This window comes from Malus domestica, chromosome 06 (genome assembly GCF_042453785.1).
Source record: "Malus domestica chromosome 06, GDT2T_hap1".
NCBI classification, from domain to species: Eukaryota; Viridiplantae; Streptophyta; class Magnoliopsida; order Rosales; family Rosaceae; genus Malus; species Malus domestica.
The window spans coordinates 23,277,347-23,292,281 of record NC_091666.1 but is presented as its reverse complement, the minus strand read 5'-3'; the positions used below and the strand labels follow the sequence as shown (position 1 = coordinate 23,292,281).

At 39.5% G+C, this 14,935-nt stretch overlaps 2 protein-coding genes across 2 annotated transcripts; one reads left to right on the top strand and one right to left on the bottom strand.

Annotated features, from left to right (window-relative positions):
• Window positions 1–50: 50 nt before the first annotated feature.
• On the bottom strand, window positions 51–5,319 carry LOC103404366 (uncharacterized). Its single transcript, XM_029103701.2, has 17 exons — window positions 5,190–5,319; window positions 4,435–4,567; window positions 3,995–4,045; window positions 3,728–3,903; window positions 3,365–3,442; window positions 3,151–3,262; window positions 2,972–3,056; window positions 2,830–2,881; window positions 2,678–2,739; window positions 2,481–2,599; window positions 2,269–2,390; window positions 2,055–2,123; window positions 1,811–1,868; window positions 1,636–1,709; window positions 818–866; window positions 543–622; window positions 51–259 (listed from the first exon to the last, which is right to left on the bottom strand). The coding sequence occupies exons 2-17, from the start codon at window positions 4,550–4,552 to the stop codon at window positions 197–199; spliced, it is 1,368 nt and encodes a 455-aa protein (XP_028959534.2). The 5' UTR covers window positions 4,553–4,567; window positions 5,190–5,319; the 3' UTR covers window positions 51–196.
• A 311-nt stretch (window positions 5,320–5,630) lies between these two features.
• On the top strand, window positions 5,631–10,942 carry LOC103404723 (probable polygalacturonase). The gene is made up of 5 exons (XM_029103700.2): window positions 5,631–6,593; window positions 8,581–8,701; window positions 8,808–8,982; window positions 9,813–9,883; window positions 10,156–10,942. Exons 1-5 carry the CDS (start codon window positions 6,267–6,269, stop codon window positions 10,788–10,790), a joined length of 1,329 nt encoding a protein of 442 aa, XP_028959533.2. The 5' UTR covers window positions 5,631–6,266; the 3' UTR covers window positions 10,791–10,942.
• The last annotated feature ends 3,993 nt before the right edge of the window (window positions 10,943–14,935 follow it).

Here is a 14,935-nt window from a genome sequence, read left to right as displayed (position 1 = left end):
ACTGAAATGAAATGTTATTGACGGCTTATAAACACGAAATTGACACCGAGTAGTGCTCAAACGCTAGTATTAGTAAATGCTATCTACAAATAGATGTCGGTTCTTTGTTGAAATCCTAATTGTCGAACGAAAATATAATTCCAGCATCAACTAGATCCATAAAAGCTGGACATCATAACATGAATAGCAAACAGTTTTACCAATTAAAGGAGTTATTGGACTGCTGCAGTCTGGCAGTGTAGGAGCTTTCCATCTCCTCCTGCAACATTCATGAATGAAAAAAAACATGTACACATACATAAGAACTAAGGCTGAAAAAATAATTGCGTTATAACTTTACGACGTAGTTGAATACTGTATTCTACTCTACAGAAGTAGTTCATTCAAATAAAGAAACGGGGTTAACTCCTGTTTCGCTTGACAGAAAATACGGTTTAAGACTAATTCTCAAGTAAGTAAAGAGAACTGCAGCATGAGAAGGTGATTCTGGTTTATAGGTCAGTTTTTCAATAGAAGAAGAATTATAATAAAATGTTATGTACCTTGCAAGATTTTAGCAGAGGCTGCAGAAACGATGATCTGAAAAACCTGATTGATTGTCCGAGTGCCGTTCTGTCCCATTCTGTGATAAATAATAGAAAACATTTTCTCATTTAGAGCAGGTTCACCTGAAGCGAACATTTTCCTGCTCACTAATCATACATGATACAATATACAATCACCCAACAGCACAATGTTTCCGCGAGGTATAAACCCCCATGCTCAATCAGATTCGATGTTCAATAAAATGAAAGATAAGCGGTGTTACTTGACGCACCATTATCACCTTCTGCTCTCAAGCCTCCAATGTTGAGTTGTTCTAAAAGCTGAATTCAAAATAATCATGTAAGAACCCAAAAACTAAAGGACAATGAATTGCAGAGCGATAGAAAAGCAGCTCATATAGCATTCTACAAAATAAAAGGCATGTACGACCATCTTTATGGATGCTTGGAATCTTCTAGTTTCAGATGAAGAATGTTGCACAACAACTAGATAGCCGTACAAGTACGCATAAAGAAGGCAGCTGGCTAATGAATCATGCAATCAAATAGAAATCAGAATTTGATGAGTAAGAAACGTTAGATAGACAAAAATTCGTTGCTCAATAAGATTAAAATTGAACTAGAACTCATGTTTCCCAATACCATAAAATAGGCTATTTTTCAATATCTGGATCAATCATTCGTGAAGATTGAAAGAGCAAGGAGGGTGTTGCCCAAATGATTAGACCAACAATGTTATATGCACGTGGTGCTAGGCAACTAGGTTGCAACATGTCCGTATGATGACTGTAGCTGGATTACAGGTGTAAAGATACATGAGTGATAATACAAACAACAGATGCACTTAGAAGTGTATGCATTCATAAAACGGTAGAAGTGGTATCAATTGAACATATTATGAGGGGAAAATTGTTTAAAGAGGTTTTGAAAATGTACAACCATCTAGAAATGCAGGTGTTTGAAATTATACTATTATTTCAAATATACTATGTTACATCTTGACTTTATGGAAAGTTGGACAAAAATAACAGACCCACAAGTAAATATGTATGCAGAGAAGAACGAAACGGTACGTGTAGTAGATACTTACAGTGGAAAGGGTTGGTACTGCAGTAGGATCAAAGTCCTCACAATGATTTGGATCAATTGGAACACAAACACGACCTGAAACAAAATAATAAAAAAAGCATCATTAAGAACATCCAGATGCATAGTAATCATATCCGGTACCACCCAAGAAAGGAAAGAGTGCCCCAGGGACTAACCTGTTTTTGGGTGTACACAGAATGGTGCCTTTAGCAAATGGTTCATGTGTTTTGAAACCTGCCATAAACAGATACATTGCAAGAGAGAATCTTTCAGCATATAATTCTGAAGTAGTTAGTTTATACTCGCCACACGATATCCACACTTCCAAAGTGTAAATGAATCAGAGGAGGATGTATACTAGAAACTACTCACTAGTATTGGATAAAAGGAGACAGTAAAAGAAAGTGAAGATGTTCAAACCTCCATGTCCAGCCTAGGGTAGGTAAAAGAGAACACAATCTCTTCAACGCACCTACGCAATCCTTGCACCTTAAATAATAAATGATATCAAGAGAAATTAAGTACAGAAGAGGTTAAACTACAATCTAAAACATCAAAATCCTATCACAAAGAATTATTGCCACAGGACAATGTACTATAGGACTTAAACTCACAAACATCTGCTACTTTGTACCTTGGGTTTTCCAGATTGCAGCATAGTTTTTAGCTGCTCCCATCTAACAACATTAATGTCTTCTTTTGAGCTGGAGGTTTGTCTCTTCTCTTGCCACCTTCCACGAAGCTCAGAAGTAATAGCTGCAAGGATAAATAAAATACTAATAACTTGTCCATCATTCCAGGATAGGGCATAAAGATGCATAGGACATGAAAAGAAACATCGTATACATTGATCAGGATCGGGAATCATATCTAAGATCTTTTCATATCTTTCCTCGGTTGAAAATATCTTTTGACTCAAAAGCAATTTCTTAAAGAACTCTGTAAGAACTCCAGTATAAGCTCTCCTGCAGGAATGAATAGGTGTTAGTGGATGCAACAAATTGTCCAGTATTAGAAAGTCAATCATACATGCGACAACTTACGAAAGGAATGGATGGAGAGCATGACCAGTAAAAGAAACCTTTTTCTGACTGTTTTCATTGCCCTGAACAAAATATAGAATCAAAATCTTTCACAAAAATGTATACCGTATATGATATCTCAAAACCCGAATGTACGTTAAACAGTGCACCACCTTATAGACACGAAAATAATCAGCAATAGCTGCCCTCTGTTCATTTGTCAGCCTGCAGAAAAATGCTCATAATTGGAGTTTCATGACATGTCTTAAGAACCTAAGAAATGGAAGTATAGATTACAGCTGTTCAGAGAATTACCTTCTTGCTTTCCCATCACAAACCCAGCAATGAACGCCACGTCTACCACTATATACCCAGAGAATGTGACTGAAACCAAAGTCATCTGTAGAAATAGATTTAGAAATTTGAAAAGGCAAGGTTGTAACTTGTAACCAGTAATCACACATACATCATATGACAATTAACAAAGTTCCTACCTCTAAGGGCTGTATCAATCACTTTGATAGCAATTGTCATAAGTGGCCAGCACTCCAAGCAAACATCAGCTCCTGAACAGCAGTACCTCACATCATCGTAGTCAGACATATCCTGTTGGAGAAAACCCAGTCAAACATGTCGTACAACAGTAGTAAAAATTTCAGTTTGATTGTGTTATTGACAATTCAAAATTTAAGTGTGTGATTAGCTTACTATATCAAAGATCAGCTCCCTCTCCACTGGGGTGAAAACATTATCGCCACTCTGAGCATATGCGTGCCTCTTCGAAGGCTGCAAATAAGAAAGATTAGAACTGAAATGAGAGATATGGTGATAAAAGGTTATCACACACCCAATCATAGGTAAAATTAAAGAAACCATGGATTGAGATTCTGTCTCTGATCTATACTTGTGCATTGTTGAATAACATTTTTTTTCGATTTGCATGATTCAATTAATAATCGAGTCAATACTGGCATTATGAAATAGTTGGGCGGGAAGAGCGGCATTAGAGCATATACACAGCAAAAGTTTAAGCCACAAAATCATATTTGGTTTAGAAACAAGAAAACTTACATCAACACTATACACAGGTCCAACATCTATTTTGACCGGACACTTTTCTTTGACAGAACTTTCAAGCTCAGACGCAGAGTTGAAGGATTGGAACCGCAGATAGACATCATTGTCCAGTGTGAAAGAGAACTCTCTCCGGCTAAAGTAGGACTGGTCACACGCGGGATGCTTCCCATCTGCAAATAAGCAATCAGATTACGTATTCACAGTAGGGACAACTTTCAGTGCGTAGGTCAGGGACCTGGTTGATTAAGATCCATGGCTTACCATTTCCATAGGACATCCATTTAAAAATATCTGCATATGGAAAGAGTTTTCCTGCCACAAATAACACTTTCTTTGAGGGGAAGATTACTTACACATTAAATAAATCAGATGCTAATATCTAATTCTAAGTTATAACTTGGAAAGTCGTAAGTGACTTAAAATTATAACCATCAATCAAACTAATTCAACAAGCTGAAGTGGTGATCTGCTCATGTTTTGAAATCTACAGAATCATAAGTTTCTACAGTGGTCATAAATGTGAGGATGTAAAGGTAAAAGAGTCCCACGTCGGTAAAAGGAGAAACCTTGCAAGGGCTTATAAGAGGTTGGGCTACTCCCCATATTGCCAATTGTTTTATGATGGAACCTCAACTTTCTTCAATAAATTGCGTAGCTAACCAAATCACATGTAAATAGAATATAACTAAAATAGGGTTTACCATAGTAAACTTTGAGATAATGGGAGTTAAATCCTTCAGGAACAACACTCCCTTGTTTCTGTTCATATTCGTCGATCATCATGTCATCGCTTCCTTTAGATACTTGCTCTCCGGTCATGTTTGAGCAGATTACCTGCATTCCATGTCCGATCAACATTGTCAATTTTCCAAAATTCATAGAGATTTAAGCATGTAACTACTAAACCCTAACCTACTAGCACTGACAAATTGTACAAGTTCATAACATTTTAGTATCACAACCAAACAGCATAAATCTGCACGCAAAATTGACAAAAATCAGAAATTAAGCGTCACTTATTGAGCTTTTCCACAAAGTCAACAAAATTACATAATTTTAACGATAATCCAATACGCCATCATATTTCGCTGATTGCAGATAATTGGATCAGTTGAAATTTCTCCATTTCTAGGTTCTCTGGAAGATTTCTCAAAATTCAGAGAAATTAAAATTAAAATACAAGTAGGTTAAATAATCGATTCCCTAATTCCCCCTAAAAACCCAACAATGATATTAAACAAAACTAACATTTCAACAAGAATGAAAAAAAGGCTCAAATTTCAAAACCCAGGATAATAAAGAAACAAAATTGACAGTAAGTATCACAAAGATGTTGGTCGAACTCGAGAAGTAAAATATAGGATAACAGAAACTAAATTTTCCTAGCATTTTCTCGGCAACCAAACAGGAAGTGGAAGTAAAAACAAAATTGAAATCACATGAAAGCTTCACATACCTTGGAGAGAGCCAAGTGAAGGATGGCGGCGAGAAAACAGAGAGAGAGAGGGGTAACCGAAATGGCGGTAGGGCAAAAAACTGGGACTAGGGAAGGGAATATTTTGGCGGGTAAAAAGGTTAAAGGGGATATTTGGCGGGAACGAAGGAAGCACGCGGTCCCCTGAATTGGATCTGGTGTGACCCCAGTTTGGGCTTTATGGGCCGAAACGTCCAAATTTTCTAGCCCAAAAGTCCGCTCCTATTTTTATTTTGGAATTAAAATTTGTTTTCGATTTTCACTTCAGTTAAAATTGAGAAATGCTAGTAATCTTTGAGCTAATTTTTTACCTTTTTATTTTTTCAATACATTTCAAATGACACGTGTCATTTTATACACAAAGAGTGTGTAGATGTACGTCATCGGATTACTTCTGGTTGCCTTTCTTTTTTTCTTCTCAATGGACATGTTCAAAAGGACTAATTAACTTCTCCAAATTTAATGTCTTTGAAACTATATTTTTTATTTTTCTTTATTAATTTCTAGCTAAAATTTTATTTTTTGTGTGAAAAAAAACAACATGTATTATTCGAAGAAGTGAAAAAATTCGAATATAAACGTTAGTGAAAGAAGTTATTTTGTAATTACATTTTTTGAGGTATTAAACTAGAATATTAAAAAATAAAAATAAAAGGGAAAAAAGAAAAAAGAAAAATAAATAATAAGTACTTGGTACGAATATTATCAACCACCGAGTCAGGTTCTTAAAGCGTTGAGCTCCCCAACGTTCCTCTACGCACAAGCTCCCTCCTCCCTTTTTGCCCGTTGGAGACAATCACTTGCAGACAAAAAGCACCGCTCCAGAACCCTCCGATTCCGAATTCCCACCACCCTCACGGCTCTTCTCAGCCGTTAGATCAGCTTCCCAAAACCCACAACCACTCCCCAGTAAGATCTTCAACCGCAAGCTTCTTGCTTTCGGTTAATTAATGCAAACCCCATTTCGCATCTAGACCAAAAATTCGACTGTTGGAACCTTCCCGTTGGAGTTTATCTCAATCCCGCAATTGCCCTCGTAGTTGCTCGAAACTACGAGAAATGGGTTCTCTCTGGCTTTCCCTTTCACTCCTCATCTGCCTCAGCTACTTCTCGCTCTCGGCATCGGACCCGGTGACTTGCTCCGGGATAGTGCCCATGAGGTACCGGAACGACAAGATTTCGATAGTGGATTTTGGTGGCGTCGGCGACGGCGTTACGCTGAACACCAAGGCGTTCCGGGAGGCGATTTATCGGATTCAGCATTTGAAGAGGAGAGGTGGTACGCTTCTTTACATACCTCCTGGGGTCTACTTAACAGAGAGCTTCAACCTCACTAGCCACATGACTCTTTATTTGGCTAAAGGTGCTGTCATCAGAGCCACCCAGGTAAAAATCCAGCGTGCTTGTTTATCACCAATTCAGTAAGTTCATCTGAATTTTGTTCTGTAATTTGATATTTTTACTATGGTAGTGATTAATTTTAGGACCCAATTTTAGTTTTGGTCTACATTTTTTTTATGCTTAAGTTTTAGTGGGATGTCTATTTTTACCGAAAGAGTTAATGTGATGAGGAGATAAACTTGGTAGGGGTGACCGACGGGGTCATTCTCAGTCAGTTTATCAAGAAAACATGAAACCCTGTATTTTATTCTCACTCGCGCTCACACGGGTCCCACTCAACGCGAGAGGGTGGGCTTTAACTTACATTAAGCAAGTTTACTACCACATGGCGTCGTGATCCAATAATGCAACACCATTACCATTTATTGAGAAACTTACTCATGACATTGTTTTATTGGAATGAATCCCACCCAATTGGAGAGCGCTGAAACTTACATGGGATGGGTTCATTGTCATGTGGCATCCTGATCCAGTAATTCAATGCCACATTATTGAGAAATTTACCCATGACATTGTTTTATTGTAACGAGACGCTATGGTGGCAATGAACACGTCCCATGTAAGTCATTCTCGAGAGTGTGGGGTCCCGCAAATAAGCGGGTTATTTCAGGTTTTGCAAGATGCTACTTTGTGTTTCTTGGTGATTTAGGGTTTGTGTGGCTTAGCAAGAATGCATGTGTATGGAGTCCTTGAGGCTTTGTGGTGGAACCAGGATTAAAGTAGGAAGACAAGGTGGGTGGGTCTATAGCAGCATGTCTGCATGTGCATAACATTTATAGGATTGATGAAATCAGATTGCTGGACAGCTGGATGGGTTTGCCACTGGTTTTTGTCGTCTTTGAATCTACCCCAATATATAGATTAGTATATTGCTGATCCTACACAGATAAGAATGGCTTGGATTAGGATACTATTTTTTATTTAGAAAAACACAAAACTAGGTTTGTTGTTATGTTATTATTGAAGCCATTCCTCTAAAGTTATGTCTTCTATTAATTAAACAGTGTATGCTATGTTTAAAGCCATAAGCCATAAGCCAAATCACCATTAAATTGCTAAGTTTAATTTTGAGTCAACTACATTTTACACCCTCTAGGTTTGGGGTTATTTTTAAAATTGGCCTTAAAGTTTTTATTTTCTCATATTGCACCCCAAGATGTTGAAATTGTATCAGTTTGTGCCTTCTTACTGATTGATTGTATTACCCATTTTGAAAATCACCTCAAACTTGAAGGGTGGAAAATGTAGTTGGCCCCTTAATATTTTAACAGTCATGAAAGGGAAACCTGTCCTGGAGTTTGGTATGGTTTCTTGTTTAATGTGGGAAAAGAATGTGCCACCCTAATCACTGGGACAAAGTGCGCTACACTTGCTCGGTCAGTTCCTTTTTTAACTTGGACTTCGAGTAAACTGGCATGTTCAAATGCTTTAACATAATGGTGTAATTGTGCTAGCAGTAAATCTAGTGGTTGCTTTTCTCATTAGCATCTTTATCTTTATTCTCCTTCTTTACAGATAGAAAATTTGGTCTTTGTAAATTTACAATTTTAAATGATGACACATCAAACAAATCATAAGTTTCGTTTGTTGTCCTTATTGAGATTAGAAGTGCACTCCCTAATTTTAACTCTCATACTGAAAGTTTTTCCAAATGAGATCAATTTCCACTACTGTTTCTGCATTTTGTGAGGTAAATCATCAATACATCATTTTCAAAATTTTCACTTTTGTATTTTCGCTGATTCCAGCAGCATGGTTCTAAATATTAATGCTGCAAAATTGCAAATCCTGATTCCGGCAGCATGGTTCACTTTGTATTTTCACTTTTATATCCTTGTATAATCAGAAAAAAAAAATCCTCCTTTTTCCGTGATAAAATTAAACACTTTTTGTGAATGTTGATATATTTGATTGCCATTGTTTCATGTGATGTTCTGCTCCTTCTAACTCTCTTCATGTGTTAATGCTTCAGGACACTAGGAATTGGCCGCTGATTGCTCCTTTGCCATCTTATGGAAGAGGGAGGGAGCTCCCTGGAGGAAGGTATATAAGCTTTATCCATGGAGATGGAGTTCATGATGTGGTTATCACTGGTACGTTTCAACGAGTTTTGATGTGGTTATCAAGGTATATAAGTTGGCATAGCTTCTGTTTTTTGTTGTATAGATACCTTATATCTAATAAAGTGTTCCCTTTCAGGTGAGAACGGAACCATTGATGGCCAAGGGGATGTATGGTGGAACATGTGGAGGCAAAGAACTCTTCAGTATACTAGACCAAATCTCATTGAGTTCATGAACTCGAAAAACATTATCATTTCCAATGTGATTTTCCAGAACTCTCCCTTTTGGAACATTCACCCTGTGTATTGCAGGTAACAGCCAAACTCTCCCTTTTTTATACGTTTGTTTTTATTTCAGATACGCATTTGCATGAATTAAGAATATTTAATTAATTAAGGACTTTTTCCCTATGGGTGATAATAAAAGGATATCTTTTAGAAATGGAATTGGTCTGAAGAAACTTGGAATCAAGTTATAAGTTTGCAAGAAAGAAGGGGATTTGACGGGTCCATTCGCATTGTCCAAATCAATCAGAAATGTTAATTGAGGGATAGGACAAAGGATAGTTGCCACTTACCATCTTAACGTTCTAATGCTTAACTCACTTCACTAATAGATTCCAAGCCTTCTGTTGGTAGCTGAAGCGAACATATATTCGTGTAGACGGTTGGTAACTTGGTATATTGTATAACCAGTTCAACCTGAAGTTGAATGCTATCTAATTAGGATTAGGTAGGAATTTTTGTATGCATTACTGTTAAATGCTTCATGAATTTTGCATGACTTTTCCAATATATTGAAATTATAAGCTGAAATTAGATCAAATCTACTTGCCTAAAACTGATATATATCATCTTAATCTGTTTTGTGTATATACTCTTGAAGCTATTATTATACATGTACTAGGGGTTGTGTTCGACTGGACACCTAATCGGCCTATGGGGAATCTACTTTGGTAGATCAAATTGATCTATTGTACGATTTCACGTTGGATACAGAAAAGTTAAATGAAAAAAAAAAATTAATAAACATTATTCTATTCTATCCGGAGGCAATTGGGTTGAGCATGCACCTTCTGCAAGGAATATTGTAGAACTATTGAGCTGTAATTTAAGACTGATACATTCTTTCTTCTCTGCAGCAACGTTGTTGTCCGGTATGTCACAATATTGGCTCCATCTGACTCTCCCAACACCGATGGAGTAGATCCAGGTAGATGGGAATTTTCTAAATAGGCCACATCCTGTTCACTGAGAAAGAAAGATACCTGCTGCTAGATTGGAATTATCTTTAAATTTTCTAAATAAGCCACATCTTGTTCGCTGAGCACGCCATTTCTCGATTGGAATTATTTACAAAATTGTATAGATAAAGTCAGGATTAGTTGAAGAAATCACAAATTGTGTATTTTCCTCTAAATGGAGTGCGAAGCCTTTATGTTCATGATATATATCTTTGTATTCTCTTTGTATTCGTTTGTGCAGATTCAAGCTCTAATGTCTGCATAGAGGACTCCTACATATCCACTGGAGATGATCTCGTGGCTGTAAAGAGTGGATGGGATGAGTACGGGATAGCTTACGGTCGCCCAAGTTCTGACATTACTATCCGCCGGATTACAGGATCATCCCCATTTTCTGGAATTGCAGTCGGAAGCGAAACCTCTGGTGGAGTGGAGAATGTCCTGGCCGAACACATAAACCTTCACAATATGGGAGTTGGCATCCACATCAAAACAAACATTGGTCGTGGAGGGTTCATACGAAACATCACCGTGTCAGACGTGTACTTGGAAAAAGCGCGGAAGGGAATAAAGATTGCAGGAGATGTTGGAGACCACCCGGATGAAAAATACAACCCAAACGCTCTCCCAGTCGTGAAGGGCATCACATTCAAGGACATCTGGGGCGTGCAGGTTCAGCAGGCCGGTCTAATCCTGGGCGTGAAGAACTCCCCTTTCACCGGAATCTGCCTCTCCAACATCAACCTCCACGGCATGACGGGATCAAGAATGCCGCCATGGAAGTGCTCGGACGTCAGCGGGGCTGCTCATCTGGTCAGCCCTTTGCAGTGCTCGGAACTGAGTGCCCAACAAACAGCTTCATGTACCAACTACTAAAAAGTTAAATGTGAACTCTTCCTCTCTGTTCCCCTAAGCCCAAGAATTCAGCTCTGTAATTTTTGTTTGTTTGTTTGTTATTTTTCACTATCCAAAAATACTATTTCTTATATTTGGGAAAATGAATGAAATGATGATTTACAAATCTCAAACGATTGAGAAGTCATTAGCATTTGATTTTAATCAGTTCAATAATTGAGATTTGCAAAACGAACCAATAATCTTAAAACAAAATTCAAATTTATCAAGTGCAAATACATAAACACAATCCACTCATACTCAATACAAATACATACATCCATACGATTATACGAACACAAATACGATCCTACATCTCTCATGGATGCAAAGTTATTTACAGAAACTGGTAGTAAGCAAAAAAGAGAGAGATCGATATGTGGGAATCAATCAATGCCTTCAAAGCTCAAAAGTGGTTCAAAAACTTGCGGACCCTCCTCATCAAACCGCCCCCATGATGCTCATGATCATGCTTGTGCTCTCTCGGCTGCTTCTCCGTTCCTTCGAATTCTTCGCGGCGGTCGTGGTCGTGGTCGTGTTCATGGTGGTGGCGGCGGTGGTGATGGTGATGAGGCCTCTCCAATTCCATGTCTTCCTCATGCCTGAACGGGAACCTCGGCCCACCGTGACGGATATTGACCCACCTAGCGGGGATCTGGCGCGCTCCGCCTCGAAACGCCGGATTGAACCCCATGTCGTCGCTGGACGCCACAAGCATATCGTTACCGTACGAAACGGCATCGCCCTCGCCTCCGTGAAAGCGCGGGGACATGGGGCGGTGGGCGTGGCGGCAGCGGTGCCCGTGACGGAAAGACAACGGGAAGGGGCGCCTGGGGAAGTGGCGGTTGACGGGGCGGAAGCTGATGACGGTCAACGGGACGGTTTCGCTGTGCTGGAACTCGGTCGACTCTTCGTTGGCTAAGATGGTGGCGCCGTCAGATTCCGGAAGCTTCGAGGTGGTGATCTCGCGCCATTCGGGAAGGGTTGCGGGATCGTCGACGGGTTTCTCGCTAGGCAAGAGGATGGTGGTGGTGGGCTGTCTGGGCTTGGGCCTGGATTCGGGAAACTTGGCGCCGGCTGGATCGCGGCCGCTGATTTCGTTGGCGGGTAGGTCGGACGACGTGCGGGCGTGGGAGAGGGCGAAGAGGAAGAAGAGGGCGGCGACGGTGAGGAGGAGCTTGGCCATTTTTCAAATATTGTGTGAATGGAAGAAAACGAGCGGTTGGTGGATATATATACCTGAAGGTTGTAGTATTTCGGGCAGGTGGGGCAGTTGGGATTTTGAAAATTGTTGACTATTTGATAGAGGATTGACTATTTGAGAGAGGGAAAGGAGCGAAAGGCGGGCAACGGGCAATGGGGCCACCGGCCACGTGATTGGAGGGAGGGGGTTGCCGGTAAGTTTGGGTTCATCGACTAGGTTGACTTGTGATATATGGGCTCGTGGTCTTCCATAATATGCAGATTAACCATCGATAAGCTTAATATATTGCAGGGTGATTGATCAAAAACCATCAAAGATGTGCAAACCGATCCTTCCACGTCTGTACTCGTGTCTTTCCTGTGAACACGCATGAGGACGCGTCATTGGACATTGATTTTAGTTTAGTTCCAAATTTTGTTTGTAGCGAGTTAACCGGGTTAGGTAATAGATTTTGTGTTACTCCGGTGATTTGTTTGTGTCGTTTATGCGATTTATGTGTTCTCGTACTATTGTCAATATAATGTTGAGAAAACAATACAGAAGAAAAAAAGAATTTATAAATATAAACTAACAATTCCAGATTCAATCAATTAGAATTATAAGAAAAAATAAGAGGAAAAAAAAAAAGACTTGTGTTGGATTTCACTATATCTAATATTTATATTTCTATACGACACAACATTGATACAATATTGGTGGAAAAATAAACCAACTAAAAAAAAAAAGAGGTTTATTCACTAAAATAAGCAAGTGAAATCCTTTGTATTTTTTTATTTGTTCTCTCAATAGTGAAATAGCTCAGATCATTGTCGAGAGGGAAACAACCCAGATCACCAGCCAGGGCCCCTAAATGACCGCTCAGTGATAAAGGAGGAAAGGGTGCAGAGACAGCCAAGAGGTACTCCTAGAAGCAACCACCCTTGAAAGTGTGTGTAATAACTCACTTATCGAGCACTCTTGCACTGCCGAAGCTATACGGTGTAGAAATGCCTCTGTAGGGGAGTGTTCCGCCGCAGAAACGAGAATGTCGGCTTAAGTAACGCAAACATTGGTCAGTATCCAATGCCCCGAGAACCTAAGGGTTCCTTTGCAAGGTTCATCCACAGAAGGTGAGTCAGGGCCTAGGATCAAGCTGAAAGTAGTAGTCGATGGACAACAATGAATATTCCTGTACTATCTCTTGGTGATCTCGAGGTATGGAGGAGTCTAGGTTAGCTGAAAGATGGTTATCATTTCAAGGACGCGGGATGCTCTTGATTTTTGAGGGTAAAAAGGGGTAGAGAAAATAGCTCGAGTTAATGTTCGAGTACCAAACGCCATGACACTGAAGTAATCCATACCATACTCTTAGGAAAAGATATATAGAGTAAAAAAAGATATGGAGTTCGGAAGGGAGGGGGTTTTCTTCGGGGCTTGAGAGAGGGAAATAGATAGAGCCCCGCAAGTTTTTAATTTGTTGTAGGGGAATTTACACAAAGGGGGACGAGAAATTCTCAACGAAGAAAGTGCTCTCTAAACTGAACGTGAAAGTAGTTTTCCATTAGATGGTTATTCCTGTAACTCCACTATCGACTTGGATTATATATCCAAAAAGGTCTGCTTACTACCATTCCACATGCAACCTAGCAAAGGAGTGGTTTTCTGATGCAAATTATCTCTTTTCTAGTAGATGTCGAACCTGCTACCCAAAGGGGCGGGCGCAGCAGCTACACGGACCCTTTCCTTTATGTTGTTGGAGTTTAGGATGTGTCATATTACCCATTCATGTAACATCCCACATCGTCCAGGGAAGTTGATCTTGTAAGCCTTATATGTATATTCCCATCTCTACCTAGTACGAGACATTTTGGGAACTTATTAGCTTCGGGTTCCATCGGAACTCTGAAGTTAAGCTAGTTCGCTCGAGAGCAATCCCATGATGGATGACCCACTGGGAAGTTCTCGTGTGAGTTCCCAAAAACAAAACCGTGAGGGCGTGGTCGAGGCCTAAAGCGAACAATATCGTGCTACGGTGGAGTCGAGCCCGGATGTGGTGGGGGCCTGGGCCAAGATGTGACAATTTGGTATCAGAGCCAATCCCTCGTCGGAAGTGTGCCGACGAGGACGTCGGGCCCCTAAGAGGGGTGGATTGTAACATCCCACATCGCCCAGGGGAGTGGATCTTGTAAGCCTTATATGTATATTCCCATCTCTACCTAGCATGAGGCCTTTTGGGAGTTCACTGGTTTCGGGTTCCATCGGAACTCCAAAGTTAAGCGAGTTCACGCGAGAACAATCCCATGATGGGTGACCCACTGGGAAGTTCTCGTGTGAATTCCTAAAAAAAAACAGTGAGGGCGTGGTCAGGATCCAAAGAGGACAATATCATGTTACGGTGGAGTCGAACCCGAGATATGGTGGGGGCCTGGGCCGGGATGTGACAATTCATTTTAACAGGTTTGACATGACACGATCCGTTAAGATATCAGGTATGTCACGAAAACAATACGAACACGATAAACATGACATGATAACCATGTCTACTCGCCAAAGATGGAATGGTTATATGTGCATATAGTCATCTTTGTTGTACCTTCGTTAGGTGTCAAATGTGATGTTGTACCTTATTCGATTTAGTTATATAGCTTGCTATGTCATTCTTTCAATGGAATTCAATGTGATGTTGTACCTTATTATGTATTTGTGTGGTTTTCAAGGTGATGTTATACCTTATTATGTATTTATGTGGTTTTTAACATGTATAAATATGAGAAAAATTCAATAAACAAACAAGGACTAGTCAAAATTTTGTTTTTTCCCCTTATTTTTTTATTTTTTTTATTAATCATCAACTTTTCTCTTAAAAATAATAATAGTTTGAAGTCTTCTTATCTGGTACAATACTAAATATAGTATAAATAATACAATCAAAAGTCTGATAATG

Coding starts and splice junctions, on each gene's coding strand:
- LOC103404723 (XM_029103700.2), top strand. CDS start 6,267: ATGGGTTCTCTCTGGCTTTCCCTTTCACTCCTCATCTGCCTCAGCTAC. Junction 6,594..8,580: donor CTGTCATCAGAGCCACCCAG/GTAAAAATCCAG, acceptor TTAATGCTTCAG/GACACTAGGAATTGGCCGCT. Junction 9,884..10,155: donor CACCGATGGAGTAGATCCAG/GTAGATGGGAAT, acceptor TCGTTTGTGCAG/ATTCAAGCTCTAATGTCTGC.
- LOC103404366 (XM_029103701.2), bottom strand. CDS start 4,552: ATGACCGGAGAGCAAGTATCTAAAGGAAGCGATGACATGATGATCGAC. Junction 3,057..3,150: donor GATTGATACAGCCCTTAGAG/GTAGGAACTTTG, acceptor CTATTTCTACAG/ATGACTTTGGTTTCAGTCAC. Junction 2,391..2,480: donor GATTCCCGATCCTGATCAAT/GTATACGATGTT, acceptor TTATCCTTGCAG/CTATTACTTCTGAGCTTCGT.